Here is a 25,721-nt window from a genome sequence, read left to right as displayed (position 1 = left end):
CCTGGGCCCCTAACTCTGCTCCTTCACCTCCTAGGGTCCCCCTCCAGGCACCACACACACCTCCTTCGTGGTCCTCAAACTGGCTGAGCAGCCCAGCTCACTTCTGCTCCGGTTACACTGTTCTTTATAGCTGCGGAGCTGTTATATTTACCAATATCTGAAATATCTGAGGGGCCGTATTTGTTACTCGCCCATTTTCTAATTTCTCTCACTGAAGGTGATCACCATGGAGCACAAACCATGATTGTGCACCTTGGTGCTGCAACGCCTGGTCCAGAGAGGGGCTTGGTACAGAGCAGATGCCCAACAAACACGTACTAACTGAATGACTAATTATTCCTCATGTCGAAGTCCACTGGCTCCGGCACCTGTCTTTCAAAAAGCATTTCTACGCGCCAGGCACTATGCTACCTGAGGATGAAACAGCAAATGAGGGAAACGGCAGACTGGATTACACGACTGTACATAGCTGTGATAAACATTTTCTTAATTTTTTGGTTGTTGTTTACGCAATGAAATTCAGGGGGAAATTAGGAGAGAAGAGTAAGGCAGAGTGATTCTGCCCTTTTTCTTTCCGTAACTAGCTGTCACTAGGGTGGCAGTGACAGCACCTAAGTGTCAACGGTTTGCTTCCAACATTAAAACCAGGCAGACAAAGTGATGTCCGAAAGGAGGCAACCTTCCTAGCCCCTCTGAAAACCCTATCCCAGGAGAAAGAACCCTAGGAATTCCTGAGGACAGCATCCCATAATTCTGCCATTAGCCGGAAGGCCAGGGAGGCACAGACGCCCTTGACCTCACCCTTGGAGGCTTCAACTTCTGTTCCGTAACTAACTTGAACTCTTACCAAGAAAAGAGGACCCTCGTGAAAAGGCCTGGGATTGAGTCAGATACACCAGAACCTAGGATGCTGGTCACTAGGGGTGTGAGTTTAGACAGTTTACGTGTAATCTAAGGCTTACTTTGCAAAATCAGTTGGGAGTTAATATATGTACATTCCTGCAGGACCACTGGGCAGAGGCTTTATGTAAATGCCCAGCAGAGGAGGCCGAGCACCGCCTTGCACCTGGCAGGCGCTCAGTACGTGCTAGTTTCCTTCACATCTGGGGAAGTGGGTCAGAAACTGAAAGAAAACAAGAAACTTATTTAAAGTAAGAAAGAGCAAACATAAGGTACCATTAATATCTTACCCAGTTTCTTTGAAATCTGCCTTGAGTATAAAAAGCACTATTGTTTATGCCAACTGTAGACCACTTGTTGTTCTAATCAGAACATGGTTAACCCTCTGACCTGGTTCTCTGCCCTTTATAGCTGAAGCTTTAACTGGAGGCCACGCACAGCAGCCATTCATCCGTGAAAGCATGAGCTGCCGAAACAAACACTTCTTACCCTTTCTAAGATGGATCAAAACAGTTATCTTAATGAGATGGTGACTGTACATACACAGTACATACACTTACTTCCATCACAGACTTAGGCTGGAACTTTCTCATCATAACCACAGTTGACACACCATCCGCAGAGGCCTTCTCACCATAACCACCATGGACACACCACCCACAGAGGCCTTCTGACCATAACCACCATGGACACACCATCCGCAGAGCCTTTCTCACCATAACCACCATGGACACACCATCCACAGAGCCTTTCTCACCATAACCACCATGGACACACCACCCACAGAGGCCTTCTCACCATAACCACCATGGACACACCATCCGCAGAGCCTTTCTCACCATAACCACCATGGACATACCATCCATAGAACCTTTCTCACCATAACCACCATGGACACACCATCCGCAGAGCCTTTCTCACCATAACCAAGGTTAACACACCACCCACAGAGCACAGCTGTACCAGCCACTTCAAGGTTACTGGGGGGGGGGGCGTGCTGTGTTTGGGGAAGACCAGACTTTGATGCTCTGCATTCACATCTCAAGTCCAACGTCTACCACATCACGTTGGGCAGGCTGCTTTACGCCCGTCTTACGGGGTAATTTTAAGCGGCGGTAGCAGTGCAGTGCCCACTGCGCACAGGGCTGCTGCCGTGACAAAGGCTTTATTGTGCCAGTAACTAGGGGGGAATCATAATAAAGGAACTACAGCGATTAAGGAGTTTTGGTCTAAAGACAAAGTCTTTAAACATATCTCTAACATATAATAAGCTCTCCACAAATGGTGGATACAGTAATAATAATTATTATTATAATGACAATTATCATTACACAACTATAATAGGAATCCTTCTATTATTCTACCACACAGATGCTGTGGACAAAACCCCTGGCCTGATCGTTGGCACACAAGAGGGCTCCATAGCATCACGGTGATTATTACGCTTCATAACCAGCCAGTACATGTCAGCAACGACTCCTATAATTTCATCAATGCAGCAAATACAGGAACATGAATTATGCTCACATGAGAATTTAAATAGTGAGCACTCTAGAAATCTAGAAGAATAGGTTTTAGTAAGAAGTAGTGGAATCTCTTTAGAAATAAACATACTGTTAAATGAGAATTTCTGGAGACCAAAATTAAACTCGTGAAACAGATCGAGTGAGATCCGCGTTCAAGAGTTCGGGCGGTGAGGCCCGGACGGCAGCAAGCACAGCAGATGGGGCGCTGGAAGATCCGCCGACGGCCACCATCGGGGCAGGGCTTGTGGGGGCAGTGGGCCGTCACCCCACAGTGGGCGCTGTGGCCCCAGCTTCCGGAATATAAATGATCAGCCACTGGCAGAAGCTCTGGAGTGGCTCGCTGACGGATGTGGTCAAGGGCACAGAAATGAAAGCGTTAATGAACCGGTGACGAGTAGTCGGGAAAGAGGCCCGGGTGAGGAAGAACAGGAGCCTCGGGCCCTGCACAGCTGGCACTCAGTGACCAGGTAGCCAAGGGGACCAACTGTAGCAGCCACCTCTGTGCTCCTCGAGGGACTCATGGACCAGGTGCCACCGTGACAGGGAGAGCGGCTATACGTTAAACACGGCAGATTCCCATCCACAGGACGACAGGCTACTGCCACCACAGAGTGTCCCATACGCTACCAGCAGAGGACTACCAGCAGCCCTGAAAGGACAACACGGTCTGGGGGGACCACCAGAAGCCCTGCGAGCAAGCCGATGGTACGCAGTTTCCCTTTCATCATAGGGACAGCAGGCACCTGCTATTCCTGGACATATAATCCAGATGAAGACGTGCCCCCCTGTGCCCTTCTAGCTGTAACCCTATGGGGATGCCCTGCCCCCTGCCACAGAGCCACAGGATGCTGCTTCTGACCAAGAACCACCACTAACAGCAGGAGAAGCACCACAACACCCATAAGCTTCCCTGGTCACGTCAGGTACCCAGTTACCAGGTGGCCTCATGGAAGACTTAAGATATCAGCAAGGGTGGGAGGCTTTCCTCCAAGAGACACATAATTTCTGACCAAGTGACCGCCATAAGGTTTCCTTTCCTCCTACTACCAGGACACACGAGTCGGGGAACCAAAGTGACATCATCTGAGGCAGCTAAGCTAAGTGAGCAGTTACACTAACCGGCCATGAATTAGAATTATTTTCAGACTCCTACTGAAAATTCATGTAAGGCCTCCTCCCTAAACAGGTTGGGGCCTGGGGATCTGTATTTTCACACACACCCCATGGGAGTCTCATACATGGCCATGTTTTATTCAAATACTAGAATGAGCCTCCCTGATTAACCAGATGATACACTCAGATTCTCTGAATTGCAGTTTTCTTACATGTAACATTTAAAATCAAAATTATGTTTATCTTCCATCATCTTCCCGAGGATAACACGGAGTGATGCATGTGAAATGTCCCATGGCGTCTGAGTCACAGCAGCTGTTCAATAAACTAACGGTGGCTATTTTTATGTGAAAGCTATTATTTAGATGGACTTTCTGGTGAGGACGCTGGATTTTGCCTAAATAACTTTCTTGTCTGACACAGCCCTTGTTCAACATTTCAGAGTAAGTGATCGCTAAATATAGATTTGGTTCTTGGTAATATAAATCTTTAAACAATGAAAAAACGGCAAAGTGGTAAGAGAGAACGTTTAAGTGACAGCACATTATGAAATGTGATCATTTCCTTCAGAATTGGTATATTCCAGAAAGTGATTAATAAAAATAACAGTAATTTTAGCGTATTAAGAAAGGAAGCATGCCACAATGAGATATCACCTCACACCTGCCAGAAAGGTTACCATCAACAAATCAACAAATAACAAGTGCTGGGGAGGGTGTGGAGAAGGGGGGCCTGGTGCACTGCTGGTGGGAGTGAAGACGGGGGCAGCCACTGTGGAAAACACTATGGGGGTTCCTCAAAAAATTAAAGATGGAGCTGCCTTTTGACCCAGTGATCCCACTTCTGGGAATACATCCAAAGAAACCTGAAACACTAATTCAAAAGAATATACGCTCCCCCATGTTCATAGCAGCACAGTTTACAACAGCTAAGATCTGGAAACAGCCCCAGTGCCCATCGGTAGACGAGTGGATAGAAAAGCTGTGGGGCATTCACACCAAGGAATACTACGTGGTTGTAAAAAAAGGAAATCTTACCTTTGCAACCGCACGGATGAACCTGGAGAGTATTATGCTGAGTGAAATAAGCCAGTCAGAGAAAGACAAACACCATGTGATCTCACTTATATGTGGAATCTAATGAACAAAATAAACTAACAAAACAGAAACAGACTCATAGATAGTGACTGTTGCCAGGGGGAGAGGGGTTGGGGGACTGGGTGGTAAAGGTGAAGGGATAAGCAAAGACACTACAAAAACCACAGAACTCATAGACAGACGACAGTATGGTGATTACCGGAGGGAAAGGGGGGGCGGGGGAGGTAGAAGCGGGAACAGGGGATAAATGGCCATGGAGACTTGACTCGGGGTGGGGAACACACAGTACAATATACAGCGGATGTATTATAGAATTGTACACTCGAAACCTAAATAATTTTATTGACCAACGTCACTCCAATAAATCCAATTAAAAATAAATTTTGAAATTCTCAAAAAAGGAGGCAGTTAATTGAATACATTCAAGTAGAATAACTATGTACAGGCAATTATTAAAACATGTAAAATCAATTTTAACTTGACGAAATACACAGGATATCAAGTGAAGGGTCAAAACGGCAAATAAGAGTATATACTTAATAAATTCAATGATGTGAAACAGGGGCATGGGAAGAGACGGAGCTCATCTAACGTGCAAACAGTGATCTGACAGGGAGACTACAGACAACTCACTTCTCTTCAGGATAATTTCCCTATCACTTCTACAAGGTGACATATTGCTTCCAGAATCCAAACCATAGGTACCTCAATATTATTTTATAAATGAACATAAAAGCCACAAATGCAAGTTTAAGATGCTACATATCCTGAACTGGCCAGTGTGACTGAATTCTCTAGAGCATCATAAATGTATCCCTGTATGTAGCTCCGCTGGAGATTCTAGTTAGCTTTTATATAGCACGTGTTAATAAAATGGGTGATCTAAAAGTACGTTATCTAATGCCTAAGAAAGCAGCCACTGTCTATAACAAGTATTACCTTTGCCTTGTCTCTCATGGAACCTTTTCCAAGGATGGACATTTTTGTCAAGGTTTCTTCTTGTAAACGCTTCAGAGAATTGCCACGTGGACCCAAAAGCTTCCCCACGAAGTTGAACTAGGGAAAATCAAAGAAACCGAACTTGTAACATTCATATCTGAAAGTAATTTCTGACTCTTAAACACTAGGAAACACTGTAGTATGTTCCGCATGGTTAATTACAAATATTTCAGGTCCTGCTACATGAATTGTGCTATTTCCACAAACCACATATAATGGGGCTAAAAAAGGTAAAAGAAAAAAAAAATTGGTCTATTTCTCTATACCAATCACTTCCATGATGGCTGTATTTTACAAACTGTAAATGCAGTTAACTTCCTTGACAATTTGCACACACATTCAATATCCACCATCAGCAGTGCTAAGACTGGAATACAGGTGAGCAAAAAGGATGCGAGGTGTCATGTAATGTCACTCTACCGGTCATTAGGGACAACCCGGGTTCTGCTCCCCGGTCAGCACTTAGCCTTGGTCAGTCAACCAACGGGGCACTGGCCTAGACAAGTCCTTCAGCATCCAGTGGCTGACAAAACCTTCACCTTAAATCCACCGACCTCTTCTAGACAACCTCTGTGGCATGTGGACAGCTTATTCAGGCTCGATGCTTAGGGCTCTTTATTTGACAAGCAGAGTAGGCGTGAGTTAATTAAGAACCTGCACTCTGAGGCTAGGCTACCGTGGCTTTAAAACCCGGCTTTTCCATTTAGCAGCTGAGTAACCCTGGGCAGGTGACTAACCTCTCTGTACCTTGGCATCCTCACCTGTTAAATGGGACCTACCCTCATGGCGCCGTTCTGAGGGATTCAACGGGTCCATATAAATAGATTAGTTAGAACAATGTTTGGCACAAAATAGACAATAAATATATCTTGAATGAAAGAATTATTAGGGATTTCATACAAGTTTTTAAAGCCTTACTGTAATTAAGGTAAAACAGAAATAGAAAGACAGGCTTGTTTATTACCCAAGGATATGATTTTGAGAGAGAGTGGAAGGGAGGGGTGGAAGGGAGGAAGGGGGGGGGGGGGAGAGAGAGGTAAGAGAGATACATCGACTGGTTGCCTCCTACACACGCCCAGGCCAGGGCCTGGGATCGGACCTGCAACCCAGGTACGTGCCCTTGACTGGGAATCCAACCCAGGTCCCTTCAGGGCTCGGGCGGGCGCTCCAACACGGAGCAATGCCAGCCAGGGCTTTAGGCAAGATTCTTGATACCAGCCGCTTTCCATGATCCACGCCATGGCCATGCTGCTGCTGTTTTAAAGAGAAAAATATTCCTCCATTTGCCTAGCTATGATCATTGGAGTAATTTTCCTGAAATACCTACTTTAAAAAAAAAAAAAAAATCCTCCTTGCCCAGTTTTAATTTTATTGGTCTTCAACAAAACTCAAGTATCTATTTTTAACCTTCACAGGCAATTTCTTTTATTTTTAAATTTTAATTTTAAGTAAATTATTTTTTAAAACATATGATACAGAGTTTAAAATGTCAGACACGACTTCAAGGCAGGGGGGGATTCGTTGTCTCAGCCCACCCACCCCCACCTCCTCCTTGTTCCCGTTTCTCTGCTTTACCTTTTTGAAATTTCTATTATTTGGCCATCGGAGCTCCCAAGTTGGATCATGAAGTTTCCTATTTTCCTCTCTCTCTCTCTTTCATCTTCTCTCATTCCTCTCTCTCTCTTTCATCTTCTCTCATTCTTTAGTTTTGGGAGATTTAATAACATAAAGTCTCCATATCTATTGATTCTTTCATTTCCACTATCAGATGTTTAACTATTAATAGTACTTTCTTATATTTGTCCTTTTAATCTTTTTTATTAAAAAATTTTATGGAGCCCTGGCCAGTGTGGCTCAGCGGTTAGAGTGTCAGCGCACGGGCTGGAGGGTGCCGGGTTCGATTCTGGCCAAGGGCAGGTACGTCTGCTGCAGGCTCCATCCCTGGCCCTGGTCGGGTGCGTGGGGGAGGCGACCCGTCGATGTGTCTCTCTCACATCCGTGTTTCTCCCTCCCTCTCCCTCTCTCCCTCCGTCTTTCTCTCTCTCTCTCTCTGAAAAGCAATGGAAAAAAGACCCTCAGGTGACGATTAAAGAGAATTTTATGGAAGCAGTCAAAGGTCTTATCTTCCCGAGGATATTAGCGACAGCAGCTATCGCCCGCCGTGTTGTGAGCTGGTCTCTCTCCAGCAGTGACGTTCCTGGGAAAAGCCGAAGCTGAGGCTCTAGAATGCTGGCTGGAAACCCGCTTTCAAACACGGGCTTTGACAGTCAGGCCCGACACTCTGCCGTGCCATGTATCTGCATTTCTCTCTGTTTTTTAAAGAATACCTTACTGATTTTGAGAGAAAGAGGAAGGGAGAAGAGAGAAACAACATCGATCAGCTGCCTCCTCCATGCCCTACAGGGGATCGAGCCCTCCACCCAGGCATGTGCCCTGCCTGGGAGCTGACCCGGTGACCGTGCAGCGCACAGGACACGCTCAACCAGCGGAGCAACGCCAGCCAGGCGGCCTCCGCATCTCCCTTCTCCAGGGCACCGAGCGGAGGAGGAATTCCCGGGGCCGTCGGCCTGGCTGCGGGGATCCTGAGGCCCCGCCAGCAGGCACACATCCCGCTTTACTTGTACATGAAGCGATCCCCCGTTTCCAGTGTGTAGCTCACTGGTCCCCGATTCGGCCTCTTCGGGAAATCTCTAGTCTGTTACGGGGTTAAGGGCACAGGCCGGGTCATCAGCAGGGGCGGCCTCTGGGAATCTCACTGCTTCTCAGACAACCTTCCTACTGAGTCTCCCCTCTCAGTTCTGCCCCATGAACCCGCCTTCACGGTGACTGGTGTCTGCACCCGAGTGCCCCCAGGTCTCCGCGGGAACGGCCTGTTCCCGCGGCCTTCTGGTCCTGCGCGCTCAGGCTTCCGCGCGCCCTGGTCTCCGGCAGCAGGACCATTTCCATGCCCTTCCTTCGCAGCTACCAGGGTTTACTGGCAGCATTTGCCGACTGTTGTTGCCTCAACTCTTATCTTCACGGATTTGTGCCTTTTTAATTCACTTATACTCAGTTTAGCAGGTTTCAGGGATAGCATAAAATTAAATGGATGTGGTCAAACAGCCATATTTACATTTCTTTAACAGCTAAATAGTTCCCAATTAATAACTATTAAGGGACCTTAGAAGTCATCCCATCCAAACACAGAATGTTATTCTGAGAAAACTGACATCCACGGAACGATGGGACTTATTCAAGGTCACTTGGTAAGACATAAAACACAGGATTCTCTATCAGAAGAAGCACTTTCTATACTTGTATATACCTGTAGGAGTTTCCTTTCTCCATGTAACGCCTCTTAGTATTATTGCTTATTCTGACAATCAGAGCCCCTTTATTTCCCTTTGTCCACCACGAGCCTCTGACCTCTCATCTGCAACACAGGGATCGCACTACCTACTGCGGCGCCCGCGGTGCGAATGAAACAAAAACGATCACGTCACCCACCAGCTGGGCCCGTCGACTGGGCACTCTCTCGGCCGTATTTCGTAATTAATAAACTGATGAATATAACTAGTGTGGAGACACAGGATTTTATGTGAACGATGCCCACCTTTCACTGAGAACTAGCTCTTCCTCCACAAGGCCACCTACCAGGGAGCCACCACACGGAACCGATGCGAGCCCAGGCCACGCCGCCTGCTCAGGGGCTGCTGACCTCTGCCTGGAGGTCAAGGCAGCCTGAGAGTCAGAATTAAGCCTGTGGAAACTGAGGATCCTCAGAGCTGAGTCATCTGTGGTAATGGACTTGGTCTGGTTCTCAACATCTATTGCATCACCTCCCAGGGGGCATTGGGAAATAGATGCTTGTTTGGTTGTTACAAGACTGTGGGTAGCTACTGGCATTTGGTGGGCAAAGACCTAGAATGTCACACATCAGAAATGACCACCCTTCCCATTGCAGAGTGTCCTATAAAACATCAAGCGTGTCCTGGTTAGGACACACTCCTAGAAAGAGGAGCCAGACTCTGGTTACTCTCTATTTCTTAAGTTTAAATGCCAAGTTACAGTCCTCTCCTTTTACAAGTTCAATGCCTCCAGGGATTCTACAACATACCCTAATGTAGCCAAAACAAAACAAAAGCTAGGCATGGCCAGTGCTTGCAACGAGAAAAGGAATGGCTGGGCTGAGGGTGTATCTTGGGCCCCTTGGATGATACAGAAATAAATACCTTCAGCAGATCATCCTGCCTGTCACGGGCCCTGTGGCCTGCTGAGTCCTGCCAGCTAGGGACGTCCACAGGTGTCTGAGCCACGACCCCTCTGAACCAGCCATGTGTCACAGCCCAGACCTGACTGTCACCATACTCACCAGAGCTGTGGCTTACAAGAGCCAGTGCTCTGCAGGGTTATCACGACGATTAAAACCCATCAAGTGCTGAGCACTGTGAGAATGCGAATTTCACCTGAGCCCGGAGCTCCTGAACAACAGTGATGATTAAGAAGCCCTCATACCCTTTCACATTCCTGGAAACAGCTTCTTCCAAAGAACTACCCTTCCCTGTGGGGCTTGGGTAAGACCTGGGGATGACCCCGTTTACCCACGGCAAGGCCAGACACAGGCCCTCCAAGTTCCCCTTCTTTGCTCCATAAAAGACTGGCTGACCTGGTTGTTCCCACAGATCAGTCAGAAAGTGCCCCTCTGCCTGACTTGATGGACCATGTAGTCAAGTTTCCTCTTTCCTCGGGCCCTGAACAGTGACTCACCTGCAACATGAGGTGGTGTACAACTGTCCCGAAAGGCTCCTCTGTCTCCAGGGACCAGCCTCAGGGTAAAACACTCTGGGATCCCAGGTCCCACCAGGCCGCCTCCACCCATTCCTCTCACTGCCACACATCTCTCTGGCCTTGTTCATGTTTCCCCATAAAAGCAAAGCCCTTTAATGCCTGACCCCTGAGACACACGAGATCTCGTGCTGAGCCTCCCTGCTACAATGATCCTTCTGAATAAAGTCTCCCCTTACTTACATCAGGGCTGGTTTTACATTTGATAACTGTATTTGCAAAATAGACAGTAAGAACTTAACACATTTTTAAAGATTTTTTAAAATTGGTTTTTAGAGAGAGAAGGGAGAGGGAGAGAGAGAGAGAAACATTGATTTGAGAGCAAAACATCAATCAGCTGCTTCCTGCACGCCTCCTACTAGAGATCGAGCCACACAACCAGGGCAAGTGCCCTGACCGGAAATCGAATTGGCGACTTTTCAGAGCACAAGATGATGCCTAACCAACTGAGCCACACCAGCCAGGGCTGAGCTTAATACATTTTAGCTTTCATTTTTATTAATGATTTCATTTGTGCATAGATTTGTACAGAAGTTGAAAGTATTACCATACCCAAGACCATTGACTTTTCTCCAGATGACAATTATACTACACATATATTATATTACAAATGTTAGAGTTGCAAATAAACTTTCCAATGATTTTGAAGACGGTACATCAGCATACAATAAGCATATCTGAGCTCCACTGCATAATGTATAACATCCAATAATTATATTCTTTGTTGGCAAAGACCTGGTGCCTTTCTGAACTCCCTGTAATTGATCTAAACTATTATTTGTGACATGACCCTGCTCCTTGGGGAACAATTACAGTTAAGCTGTCATTTCATAAACAGCTAAGCTCCAGAACATGTCGCTGTCTCCATTAAAAGGTGTCCCTTAATTGGCTGTTCACCAAAAGGTTGATTAGTCTAACAAAGGGCTGTTGACTGACCTCTAACTCAACCCTGAAGCTGAACTTGTAGCCTCTGCCACCCCAGCTTCAGGCACCGTACCCTGCCGGAGCCCCTCAGCCCAGCAAAGGGCACGGCCATCCACGCCGCCACTCGAGCCAAGTGCCAACACTCACTCCACGGGGCAGTGACTAGGCCTTGTGGAGTCTCTGATCCAGCACCTGTGCAGAGGGGTGCTTACTTAATAAATGCTCAATGAATTAATTATATCCTGACAGTTTAGATGCTTGTTCCTACTGATCTATTCTGATTTTAATGTTGGAAATAGACTCAGATTCTGTAACTGCCACCCTAAAGAAGGCAAGCTAGCAAAGGGTAAAGGGGAAAATCACTGGTCCCTGAATTACCTGTGTTTCTCTTCCTAATTTCCCTCTACTTTTCCATAGCCCAGCACAGCCACCCTCACCCAGGCCAGCTCAGGAGCCCAGGGCAGAACCCTCCTCGGTACCACTTCTGCGCATCTGGTCAGCAGCTCAGCGGGCTCAACTCAAAGTTGGCCTTGTTACATCTCCCATCAAAAACACAGCTGCCTAGCTGTCCAGCTGGCCTGAGAACAGACCTGCTGCGAATGGCCTGCTCTGGCCTCGGCCTGGCTCCCCCAGCCTCGCCCCATTCCCTGGCTTTTGATTTTAGCCATTCTTGACTTTCACTTTCTCAAAACTGCCTTGTTCCAAGAACTACCCTTTTCAGCTCAGACACAGAGGAGAAAGCATCTCTCTCACTCTTAGGACCAGAAGGAAGCTGGGTGGAATGCAAGCTAAGGCTAACACCCCAGGGCCAGGGCTAAGCAGGCACCTGGGGCGTGCACAGGGGCCTGCCGGGGAGGGAGGCTCGGGCCTGCTCATCTGGGCGGCGATCAGGAGGACATGAGCCCTGGGAGCAGGATTTAGAGAGGTGAGGCCTTCCAAAAGGCGCTTTCTGCAGGAAGCACTGCCTCTCGCCCACCCCCAGATGCTCCGGGCAGATCCAGGGAGGACCCTGGGACGGGAGGGACGCAGCCTCTGCTGAAACCTGCCCGGCTGCGTCTGGTCTCCCCTTCTGAGCAAAAGCCTGCGTCCGTGAGGGGAAGGGCAACAAAAGCACGTTACTTTGTTTTTTTTAAATATTGACAAAATCAACAAAGTGTGCGTTTAGCTCTGTGTCCAGCCCTGGGTAAGTGATGTTACCACCGCAACAGCGGTAAAGAGCAATCACGGTCCAGGTGCTGGGCAGGAAACAGGCCGACGATGGCCCCGTGCTGACAGTTTCAGTCTGGTGAGACGAGTCAGGTGACACACAGGTGAGACATAGGCAAGGATAATGCTCGTTTATTAACAGCAAGCACCCTGCCAGGGTGACAGAGCGTGACCACAGGAAGCGTGGCTATTCACGGCGGGGTGGGCAACTAGAGGCAGGCTGGCCTCTGGGAGCAGACAACTTCTTGCAATGTGAACAGTAATGCAAAGGCTCTGGGGCACCGAGGAGCTAATGAGAAACAGGCAGGTAGCCAGTTGAGCAAAACAGAGTGACGCAGGGAGTAAGGGGCAGGTCAGAGAAGACAGGCACACCTGGGCCACGCAGGCCATGGGCCGGAGTCTAGATTTAATTTTGAGTTTAAAATATACCTGCGATCTAGGTGGTGTCATTGTCTGTGTTTTGGTCACTGCTTATATTTTCCATATTGACAGGAATTCACTCTTAACCGTGGCAAAATTTACACTGAAAAAGACCAAACTCAGGGGTACAAAGTACATGCTGGGCCAGTCCTTGGTCATCAGGGTCTAACAGGCTCAGGCTTCTCCAACAAGCACCTCCCCTGACATTCTCTCCATCCCCCTGCTTTGTCCTCTAACACTTTCCAAGCTGTACTTTAACCCGTTTCCTTTTATGCTGGATTCCCCAGAAGAGGGAATGTGTTTTCATTCAAGTCTGAAATCTCCTCCTCTTACCTCCCCCCCCAAAATCTATCCTTAATACACTGCCGGGCACATAGTCACGCGAAAAAACAACCAAAAAAAAAAAACCACCACAAAACACACATTGTACAGAATCAACAAAAGCAAAAGAATAAATTAATGAACTCTGGGTGCAGGGACCCAGCGTCCTGCCTGTTGTTTTTATTCGGATGAAGCCACAGCCACGTCTGCACAAGAGGAAAAGAATTTCTAAACATTAAGTCTTTCTGCCTAGCACAGGGGTCCTTCGGTCCCCTCTGGGGGTCTGGGATTCTCAGGGAGCCTCTTCCAGGGCTGGTGGGAGTGTTTTCTCCCAGGGCAACTGCAGAGTTTGGAGTCACCTGCCGCTTCCCATTCAGATTTTGTCTGCTAAGCGTCCTTCTCTTAATCTGTCTTCTTTGAGTCGGGGGATTGGGGATTCAGAGATTCCTTCTACTTTCTTGTTAGATGAAAAATGATTTTTAAAGTGTGTTTGTTGGAATTTATATAAGATCTAGTTATGTTGTAAAAGGAGGGCATTTGTAGTCTATAGAGCCCTGTAATGATGGATTCAATGTCCGCTGGTTCTTTATGAATTAACTGAATTTGTGGGGGGCGGGGTTCGTTTGTATTTACAAAAAAACACACACAAAACCATCAAGTCCTTTCACTGGTACAGTCTCTCCTGCTCACTGTGACAAAAATGCCCAACAGTGTTGTTATGGCATCTTCCCTGATTATCACACGGGCTGTTTAATGTTCCTTTCATATTACTTATTTTTCTTGAAATGCACTTTATGATTTCATAGACAAAATCAAATTCTGGGATAAATCTCATACTTGCTACAAGTAATTCCCTTTGCTCCATTATGGTCCTTCTTGCTCTCATCTCACCCCCCCCGACCTAAACCCCCAGCCTGCAACCACACACGCAGATGCCCCCTCATTTCCACACAGCCCCAGCTGGCCTGGGGTCAGAACACCAGGGGCTCAACAGTGGTGCAGTTTAATGCCATCTTGAACACTACAACCTACCATTCCCCATAATTAAATCATTCTAGCCCAATAATTATGCTTGTTCACAGCCTGGACTAAATTTAATTCCACCTGCAATTCTTTCTCCAGAAATAACTCTCCCTCACACCCCTGACTTCACATGGAGGGAGTCCCTCCACCTCTCTCGTGTCAATTCTGTTTTTACCTTGTATGACTTAGTGAAACTTACTGCTTCTCCAGTTGGCATATAAATCCCTTGCACTCGAGTAATTAGGACCCATACTTGATTCATCAGCTTTCCTACATAAGAGCTTCTCAATAAATACTTGGGCAATTAAAGCTGATTTTACCCCAAATCAAATGGCACTAGTCAACATGGTTTTTATTGATTTTCTTTGCTGCGGAAATTATTGCAACATATTAAAACTATAGATAACAGACTGTTATTTAAATTTATCATGTCTTCAATCACAAATCGCTAAGTATTATTACTGATCGTGGTGGAGACTATTTGGTGTTCCTCCATTGATAGTAATTTAACATAGTATCTACTTCTAAACAGTAAACAGCCCAATTTATTGAGATATTAGCAACTCTGAAAATCACTGAAGTGCACAGTAGCTTCTCCAGGAGATGATACGGGCAAAAATAAATCACACAGAGGCACACGCAACAAGCGATCTGAAATAACCTACCCAGTGTACTCGCTATTCGATTTGCTCGGGGCTGGATTATATTCTTGCAGGGTGGGGAGGGGTCGACGGCAAAAGAAAGGAAAAAGCCGTGCAGCCCACGGAGGAGTGCGCCTGAGGCGGTCAGTCCGGAGGCGTCCAGGCTGCCACGGGGAGGGCTGCCACGGGGAGGGCTGCCACAGGGGGCTGCCACGGGGGTGGCTGCCACGGGGGCGACTGCCACGGGGAGGGCTGCCACGGGGAGGGCTGCCACGGGGAGGGCTGCCACGGGGGCTGCCATGGGGGGCTGCCACGGGGGGGGCCGCGCGTGTGGAGGGGAGCAGAGCCCGGCGAAAGGGCGCCGGAGGCTGAGGGGTGGTGGCAGCCCACAGTCCACGTCGGGGTGGCATGGAGAGCAGAGGAAGAGCCGGGCGATAACTCAGGAACAGAAATGACAAAACGTGCCAGTCACAGTATTTGGAGAATGGGGGGGAGGAAGTAAGTGCAGAAGCTAAGTCAACAAAACGATGCGCTGGGTCCCCGCACGGGCGCTTGGGCACACATGCTGCTGCCAGTCCCAAAAGCAAGGAACGCGGGGAGAAGCCCGGGTGTGCCAAGTGGGAGGGACGAGTCCACCGTGCACACGGCGAAGCTGCCACGTCCGCGGGCGACCCGCGCGGAGCTTCTGCAGGTGGAGCTGGCAGAACACAAGTGGGGCTCCCACCAATGCGTGTCGGTGTCGCTCGTTTGATGTAATTATGTGTCGATGACTTGTTTGGACAGAAGGTCACAGCTGGGTCCACGGATGTTGCCTCAGGAGGCTGGGAGTCCCCTGAGGGACAAATTTGTTCCCATTTCCTCTGTCTAACATCAGCATAGCCACACGGTGTTTCCTTGGTCTGACATGGTGGCCCTCACGGGGACCAGAGCCAAAATAATCAGTCCAGTGATATTCAAGGCACCCACGTTATAAGGCACTGCAACTGTGTTTACCTTTTGGCTCACAGCACACTTAGCGACTGTCCCCATGCCCCCTCAGAGAGCCAGCAGCGACGTCATGAAAGATAATACGTAACAATATCCGTCACAGACTTTAATTGCCAAATTTACTGCTTTGTGACCTAAGCAGCATTTCTAGTCTTTGGAAAGTAATGAGATTGTGGGGGGCCTACATATAACCAAATTTTATAATTATCCATTTGGGTAAATAAAGTAGCAGTAGTAATAATAATAAACCCCCAAAACGACATAAGCAAATTCTTTCAGGAGCCCCTCGATACATGTCTGTCTGTCTGTGGAGTCCACTTAATAAATACAAGTTCAAGTGCTACTTCGTGGGTCAATAACCAAGCATTTTGAAAAGAATGAGAGAAAAGGCACCGCCTAAGACTTGGAGCCCATTAGCAGGACTTCCGAGTGCTGTCAGATTTGCAGATGACAACTTAGGTGCCTTTCACGACACAGGGACGCGTATCCCAGGGTCGCAAGAGCCCAGGGGAGACCCCTGAGAACAGAACAAAAGTAGCTTCAGAAGGTGTGTTGCTGTCCCCTCCACCTGTCATCTCACTCCCTCCAGTCCCCACCGTAAGTGAGGGGACAGGATGGACACAGAGGGAGCTGTACTGTAAACAACAGCCACGGGACCAATATGTTTTCCTGAGGTCCTGTCATACTCCCCAGTGGCCTTTCTACTTCCTCACAGGGTCCCTGATTAAATGAACACTTGGAGGGACACTCACAGGGACCTAAAAAACACAGGTATCTTTAACTAATTATTTTTTAATATCAAAGCCTGCACGATCCAGCCCTATTAACTTCAGCAATGACACGTACATAAAAAAACTAACACATGATACAGGCACGTCGGCACTTTACACCTACAGGCGAACGTTCAACTGAACATCAAAAATGCCAATTATTTGCACAGAAGTCCTCTGGGAAAATATTATATGCCTCTGAAAATCAAACAGGAGTCACAGAAAAGGCAACTTGCAACATACCGATATGACTGCCAAATATTTACTACGAGGGAATTTGAAACCCATGATGATTTCCATGGAATAGGCTCTACCTTGCAGCAAATTCACGGGTCTCAAATTGCCTGCAACACACCACAAAGGAAACGCGCGAGACAGTTTCCTTGAGCTTTAATTCAGATTCAGGTGGGAACACGTTTTGTAGGAACGTCTCTTCTCTCTCAAAAACCCTTAACCTAAGAGCTTGTGTGAGACAGCAAATGTGTAAAATTTAAAATATACACATAACAGGAAAGCATTTAATGTAAGAAACCATGTTGATTAACATGATGTTAATAATATGTACACGTTAGGATGCTTAGTGATTAAAACAATTACCAAATTAAGAAACTTAATAAAACTAATTTAACTCAGTATAATAAATCTTAAAAAAACAACAACACATAACCACAGTACAAAGGATATCATAAATTAACTATCTCAGGGGCCTTTCCCCCCCCCAAATGGACGTGTTTTTTTATCCAAATTATAAAAGTTACACCAAGTTATCATTAAAACATTTAGCACAGGAACATGTAAAGTAGAAAAAAACACATAATCCTACCCTCTAGAAAACAATTGCTGTTAAGATTTTAGTTAGTTTTTAAAAAAATAAAATAATTGTTTATACCTTGGTTTTCCTTTTTTTTAAAAAATCTCTATTGATTTCAGATAGAGGAAGGGAGAGGGAGAGAGAGATAGAAACATCAATGATTAGAGAATCGTCATTGATCAGCTGCCCCCCGCAAGCCGCCGACTGGGGATGGAGCCCACAACCCGGGCCTGTGCCCTGACCGGGAATCGAACCCCTATCGCCTGGATCCTAGGTCGACGCTCAACCGCTGAGCCACGCTGGCTGAGCAGTTTTCCTTCTTAAATTTAATAATATAAGATAAACATGTTACCACAGCAGCAAAGCATGCCCGTATCATGACACAGAGATCTGATCTATTTAACTTCACATTACGGCTATTTTTGGTGGTGCATTAGCATTCCTTCACCCTAGCATGGGTCCACACAGGTACTGGCCCTCCTGACACTGTCCCCGGTCATGAAACACCTGGGGACGCCCACCTGTTCATCCTCTAGAACAGTTCAAATAAAACAGCCCCCATACTCTGCTCCCTTGCCCCTTTATCCATAAATCCCCATAAAAATCCGTACATCTTACTGAGATTACCAGTGTGGCCAAATAAAGTGGCTTGTAATTTCTCAAATGTCTCTGCCCTACGCGGAGTGCTCCCGTCACGACCATGTCAGTCTCACCCTGTGTGGCATCCGGCCCCTGCCCAGCCAGCACCTGCGAGACAGCCACCTCAGGGAAGCTACCGACGGCGTCAGGGTGGTCGCCTCCTGTCATTCCGGGGCACCCCAACCCTGAGCGCCCCACGCTGTACTGGAGCGGAGCTTACTCGGCGGCAGCCCCGCACAGCCGAGAGCCCCTCGTGAAAAAACTCGCCCCCGCCACTCGGCACAATGCCTGGCCCGGAGAAGCCCCCGGCACATGTGGGGAACGTGAATGGGTGATGGGCTCACGGACGGATGGAAGAGGGAATGAAGAGATGAGCGTGTCACCTGGACCACAGGCATCCCCAGGACCTCACAGAAGCGCACCCTGTTCCGAGGGTGATTGGCCTGATCGGAACTCGTCGTATCTAGTCACCGCTCAGCACCAAGGGGGAGGGCTTATCCACGGGGAAACCAGGAGGAGCAATTTCTCTAGCTTAACATGTTAAAAAATAATGACCATAAAGCAGTGTTTACTTTGAGTTTCACACTTGACAAGCTAAGACGCATAACTCAAGAGAGTGAATGTACTTTAGGTCTGAATACTAAAAGACTTGTGTTCAATGGTGTGCCATTGAGAGAGTGCTGCAAACGGTTCATTAAGAGAAGGGAAATTATTCCATTAATGGAAAATCATCGTATTAGACGGAGTCTCACACACAGCATTTCTCTCTCGTCCCAGAAGCTGAAAGTGTGCGGTCAGCACCAAGTCCACATCGAGTGCACTCTGCCCAGCCTGCGCCAGACAGCCAAGCACGCCAGCGCCTCCAGCTCAGCCTGTCACCGGCAGAAAAGCTCTTTCTTAGAACTGATGGAAGTGCTATATTGGCCTTTTATACAGGCTGGCGGCTCGAACCCTGCATGCTCAATTATGCTAAGCAGAAATATCCTTCTTCAGCGTTCTGAAAGCAATGGGTTTCTAAGAGGGCTGCTTCGGACATAAATATGTGAAATGGACTCTGCTCTCTGTAAGACACAGAAATTATCATTTGTCTTCTCCTACTTGCATCAAAGCTGACACTGAAAAACAATATCTGAGATTTTATTTCATATACTTTATTTCATGTACCTATTCATACACGAGAGGGTATTAATTATAGATTAATCATCTACTAGGCTGTGAACTATCTGAAGACAGGCAGCACATGCTCTTCTTTCTATCTACTGCATATAGAACGCACAGGGTATATTGGGCACAGTTACCATTTTACAAATTTTCCATGAGCCATGCTTCATTTAGTAATGACTCTACGACAGGGTCACAACATAGTCCTCTGTTTAATGAAAATGTGTACCTTCAGTTCTGTAAGTATGACTGAGCTCCTCCCAGGCTGAACATCTATAGATAGTAAGCATGAGCCCTTAAACCCTAAACAAAATATAAAACCCAACTCCCTGAAGCCCGTGGAGAGTGATCAGAAACAAGGAGATTCTGGAAGGGAGTCAGACTTGGAAGAAGGGAATGGCCTGGGTGAATTGACTGATTTTAGATTTTTTTAGCCTGAGCAGCAGAGTTTGAGGCTACCACAGCAATAAAATGGGAGACCTCTCTAGGAAAGATAAGAGTTAGAGTTAAGGAGCTTCAAACTTTGGGGATAAAATCTGCCAAAATCTCAGGCTGACCCCCAATCATGGATGCCAGAAAGTAAAAATGCAAAAGTCAAACTAAGAAAAGAACTGAACTGAGACCCCACACTCCCACCCAAGAGACAAAGTCTATGGTCTGAATCCAAAAATATGCACACTCCTCAAGGGGAGAAAATGGAACCCAGACTTTCCACAATATAACACTCACAATGTCCAACATACAACCCAGAATTACTCAACATACAAAATACTGGAACAATGTGACTCATTATCAAGATAAAAGATTATCAATTCAAGTCAAATCTAAGGCAACAAAGATTTCAGAATTAGATAGAGGCCTAAAGCATTTATGTTAACTGTGCTCAATGACATAAAATTACACCTGCAATGAATTTAAAGAATACAATGATAAAGTGTTTTTAGTGGAAATACAGGAGGCTATCTTTATATTTAATAAAGGACTTTAAAATTTCCTTGAGTTTGGCAAAGATCTCTCAATTGGTAAAAGGTAACAATAGAAAAGAAAAACCTGACATATCAGATGTCATCAAAATTAAAAACATCTACTTATCACAAGATTCCATGAAGAAAATAGTAGGCAAGCCATAGACTGACCCAAATACTCGCAAAGCATATATCTAACAAAGTATGTGTCCAGGATATGTAAAAAAAAAAGCTCCTTCCATTCAATTATAAAAAGACATACATCCCATTTAGAAATAGACAAAAAATCGAAAAGGACACTTCACAACAGGAGATAAATGAACAGCCAATAAGTACATGAAAAAGAATACAAAATCATTAATCATCAGGAAAATACAAATTAACACCACAAGGAAATACCACTATATAATACACTAGCAGAAAATGGCTAAAATTAAAGAGATTGATAACATCAAAAGTTGGCAAGGACATGGAGCAACCACACTTGCATGCACTGTCCCTGGAAATGTCACAAGGTATGACCATTTTGGGGGAAAGGTATGACAATTCCTTGTAAAACTAAATGCACAGCAATTAAATTCCTACATATTTACTCAAAAGAAATAAAAATATGTGGTCATAAAATTATTTGTATGAAAATGTTCACAGCAATTTAATTTATAATAACTCACACTGAAAAGTATCCAGGCAAATGGGTAAATTGTGGTCTCCTCGGGTAGTGGATTACTATTCAGCAATCTAAAGAAATGAACTACTGAGATATACAATAGTGTACACGAATCATGTACATGGACTCTCAAAAGAAAGAAAAAAGAAAACCAAGGTAAAAAGAGCATCAATTCACGCCAAATCTAAGACGACCAAGATTTTAGAATCAGAGACTTTAAAGAACGTATTGTAATTGTGCTCAATAGCACAAAATAACACTTGGAATGAATGAGAGAAACAGAACTTCTTTAGTAGAATAGATAATTAGAATAAATAGTATTTTGAACATGTATATGCTAAACCCTGTGCTAAGCATTTAACATGGATAATCTCATTTAATTCTTAATCCAACCTAATCTTACAAATAAAGAAACTAAAGTAAAAAGGGGTGAGATAAGTTGTCCAAAGTCACATTGCTAGTATGTCTCATAAGCATAATTTTTCAGGGCTCCATATCTCAAACTAAACACAAACAGTAAAGACAGGATCACTAAATACATTTTTAGTTAATTTTACGTCTGGTTGTGTTGCGGGGCTGGGGGGGTGGGGCATTGGACTGTGCTAAGAGAAAGCACCTCAAGAAAATATTGAACAAAATGTAAGTGACACAGCTGCTCCCTGTGGTGAAGCTGAGCACCCCTGCGGTGGGCCTCACTGTCTTACCTTAGGGAACTGTTTTACAGGAATTAACACTTTCTGTCCCAGCTTCATGTTCTTATTAATCACCACATCAATGTACTTCTCTTCGTCCTTTCCTTCTCCTTTTTGAAACTTTTCTATTTCTGTGGAGGAAAAAAGATAACCATGAAGTGCGTGGCTTAGAGCTCCAGAGGCTGGGAGTTCTCATTAGCTCTAAGTGGCATGAATCAAGTACAGAAACACGGACCACTAGGTTGCTACAGTTCTCCAAGTATCGAAATGGCTCTCATTTTATCAATAATTCGTCACCAGTACAATGGGAAAACTGCATATATCATGGCTCTACCCAGTCAAATCTCAATTGCCCATGCTAACGGAAGCTAACACAAACGTCAAAATAAGCTCCTTGGGGCCTTCTAGAGTCCTGGAGAAAGGCTGAGCAAAGAGCAAAGAGAAGCCAGAAAGGATTCTCAGGTCCGGGCTACAGGGTGCTGGCATCCCTGTCCATCACCCTGCCTGGCTCTCCAAGGCTCACTGCATCAGGGATTCATTCCTTAGGTGGCTTTAAAAGCCCCAGAAGACCTCTGTCAGTTGCCCTCCCCAACCAACTCTTCCCTCCTTACCAGGGACAAGATCAACCACAAGCTCTTGCCTTTGCTAATGCTCTTCTCGCCACCTGCCATGCTATTTGGGTGATTTCAATTTCATACGTATCTCCTTCAGGATTCTACCACACTAAGTGGCACTCTTTATGCCTGTGTGTCCCTTTCCTCAATGAGGCAGCAGGAGCAGGACAATCGCTCCCTCCCACCGGGACTCTCACAAAGCACTTCACACACAGCCCTAAGGGAACTCTCTGCTGCAGGTGGTGTGTGTGTCCCCACCCCAATCCATATTTTAAACCCTGACGGAATTCAGAGGTGGGACCTTTGGGAGATGATTAGGTCATGAGGGTGGAGCCCTCATGAATGAAATTAGTGCCCTTATAAGAGCCCCGCCCCCCCCTGAGGACACAGAGGGAAGACTGCCATCCATGAACCAGGAAGCCCTCACCTGACACCAAATATGCAGGTGTGTTCATCTAGGACTTCCAGATCTGTGAGAAGTAAGTTTCTGTTGTTTATTAGCTACCCAGCTTATGGTATTCTGTCATAGAAGCCTTCGTGGACTAAGATGCTCTCCCACCAGAACCTAAATTTCTCAGATAACATCTGTTTCTTCATTCAACAAACATCTACTACCAAGCATGTACTATGCACGTTCCAGATCTTGGAAAACATTAGTATAGTTTCCTGGTGTTACTGCGTATAGCGTTTGGCTATACAAGAGGTACACAAATAGGTGCTTGAATGACTGCTGAATGAATGCGTTCATGGACTGATTCCTCCACAGACTGAACACAAGATACCTACATTCTGAGGAAAAGAGTGAAGAAATACAATGGAGTCACTATGGTCAAGCTGCTAAATGACTAAAATCAAGTATGCTGAGGCATGAAGGAATGATTCTACTCTTGTTTTAAGTAGTCTGAGAACTTCAACTTTAGAACTCTCGAGTCATGCCTGTAGATACAGATATACATATACACATAGACATACACATAGACATACATATGTACATCTAAATCCTATAACTAAACCTCCAATTATCCCCTGAAGGACTTAGGAAACAATGTTCAGGTGTCCAGACCCCTCGATGTTCATTATCCGGACCACCGGATACCTGTAAGATTATCATCTTGGACCAACCCAGAAGCTAAGAATGCAGGACTGAATCTTCTCAAGAATATACCTTTTAATATAAGAACTCTTAGCTTTTCTTTCTTCTTTGGAGCACTCTAAGTATTGCTGAGTTATGTTTCCGACTTGCAAACCCTAAGGCCCTCGAATAAATATGATTTATTTCTAGCCAGAGCCTCCTGATTCATTTACACTCAGTGGACAGTTCAAAGAAGGGTACCTAAGCATAGGGCAGGCACCAAAGATGGCACCAGTGTATAAAGGGATACAGATGTTTATTCATTTTCCTTGTTGAGCTAGGAATAGTTAGGACTTTAATGTGTCACATTCATGATATAATTCAATCCTCACAAGAGATGACAAGAAGGAAGTTCAGAAACGTTCCTTTGCTAATAAATGGCAAAGGCAGGGTTTATCCTCGGACTGTCTGACTCTAAATATAATATGCCACTGTAATCTCCTCCATTATTATTTTTGTCATATCAGATAGGAAATAAGATTGTCATAGCATCTCAGGATAAGTGGGAAATGTGTTTAAAGCTGGAGGCTTCAGGCCTGGGCTTCAGTCCCTACTGAAGAACCCAGTGGACCCTGATGGCCCCCTTAGTAACTTTCCACCCACTGACTCTTAATTCTGCTCAGCAGCTCTAAACCCCACCTGTCCTGACTATATTCAGAACTGAACCTGATCTCTCTCCCCTTGGTATAGTGCTAAATAAAGTATTCCTTACCATTTCAACAAGTGTCAGGAATTTTTTTTTCTTTAACACTGCATAGTAGAAACTCACTATGTAGGTGGAATGTAATGAAAAATATATATTTGGTCTTCGTCCCCAGTTCCTGGCACAGAGTTCCGAAAACCCTTGAATTTCCTGAGGGTTAGGAGTGCCTTTTGTTATTCACAGCAAGCCCCTTTCAACCATACCTGAGCTTATGCTAAGGAGGTGAGTCTTGGAGAAAGGGGGTCTGGTTGCCCCCAAAAAAACACCAAATGATTAGAGGGTTGAAACCTTCACCACCTGGTACTTCTGTCCACCTCTGGGGAGAGGCGCAAAGCTAGATACTGAGTCCAAACATCAGTGGACAATGATTTAATCAATCATGCCCACATAATGACAATGCCATAAAAACCCTAAAAAAGAGTTGGAAGAGCTTTTGGAAATACCTTTAGCATAGTTAGAAGATTCAACAAAATTTGGTACACTGAAACTTCCTAGAAAAAAAGAAAGAAATTTTAATGTACGCATGTTTGTCAAAATAAATTTAACTACCTATTTTTTTTCAAATAACAAAGCATTTTATGATTTTTGAGAACTTATAACATATGCACAATTTAATATTCAATTCCATAATCAGAATTCAAAATATTATCCCTCACATCAGTGACATTTAACATTTGAAGTAATATGTAAAGTCATAAAAGGTTAAAAAATTAGGAAAAAATATGTATTTTACCACATATTACATGAAAGTTTGAGATATGCCTATGATTTTAAGGAGGAACATAAAAATTAAAACTATATAAAAAAATCTAATATCCTTTCTACATAAACAGTCAACTTTGCAAATCAGACCTTGCTAAAATACCTTGTTACCTTAAGTAACCATTGAATTATGTTGAAATATGCATTTCACTGTTTAAGATTTACGTTTAAAAAAATATAAAGCCATCATGATGTCATAATAAAAGCAGACAGGTTTTCCTGCACTGGCTCTAGCACACCACATTGAAATGAAAGAGTCTCAAACCCCATCTTGGAGTCAACCAGGTCTGGTTTCAATCTAGGCCTTTCTTCCCTCCAGCTATAAAAGTCAAAACTGGTCAAAACTTTTATTTTTTTAGACACAGGTCAATCAACAATTTTGTATTTTCTACTTGACTGAGGATTATAAGCAGCTTGATGTTTCCATGAATTCCAGTAAGATACAATGCCAAATAATAGGGGGCTGTACAAATGATCTATGAAACCTTGAAACAGCTTCCCAGTATTTATGCCCGCCCCTAACTGGGAGTTTCCAATTCCTGTCGCCACCTCTGACCTTCCGTGGGGAAGGGGAGGCACCAGACTCACCAAGGTGGATGTAACCTTTCAGCTCATTTCATTGGAGCCGGTGAAAGCCAAGCACAGAAAAAATCCAATCAGATTTTCAAGGTCGAACACATAGGGGATTTGACTTTCACTAATCCCTAGATTACATTTGTTACCATACAGTTTACTATACCAGTGCCATCCCCCAGCTCAGAAATATAAGCAAATGTGCGATTAGGTTTTAGATAATGTAGGGAATTTAAATGCTGTTTCCAAAC

The 25,721-nt window shown here is 45.3% G+C and overlaps 1 protein-coding gene across 4 annotated transcripts in view; it reads right to left on the bottom strand.

Annotated features, from left to right (window-relative positions):
• KHDRBS3 (KH RNA binding domain containing, signal transduction associated 3) overlaps positions 1–25,721 on the bottom strand; it is a 133,371-nt gene that overhangs the window by 66,486 nt on the left and 41,164 nt on the right. For 2 of the 4 annotated variants that reach the window (XR_001603413.2, XM_016216096.2), the window contains exons 2-4: positions 24,579–24,626; positions 21,699–21,817; positions 5,576–5,692 (exon numbers count right to left, since the gene is read on the bottom strand). Coding sequence is in view for 3 of the 4 variants with exons in the window: in XM_016216096.2 (XP_016071582.2) it covers positions 5,576–5,692; positions 21,699–21,817; positions 24,579–24,626 (284 nt within the window). In the remaining variant the exon portion in view is untranslated. The remainder of the gene's footprint in view (positions 1–5,575; positions 5,693–21,698; positions 21,818–24,578; positions 24,627–25,721) is intronic. The other 2 variants (XM_016216099.2, XM_016216098.2) reach the window with 2 other exon arrangements.

The sequence above is a fragment of the Miniopterus natalensis genome, chromosome 16 (assembly GCF_054644295.1).
Source record: "Miniopterus natalensis isolate mMinNat1 chromosome 16, mMinNat1.hap1, whole genome shotgun sequence".
Lineage (NCBI taxonomy): Eukaryota > Metazoa > Chordata > Mammalia > Chiroptera > Miniopteridae > Miniopterus > Miniopterus natalensis.
Note: the sequence above shows the minus strand (reverse complement) of the source record. Positions and strands in the feature narration are given on the sequence as shown.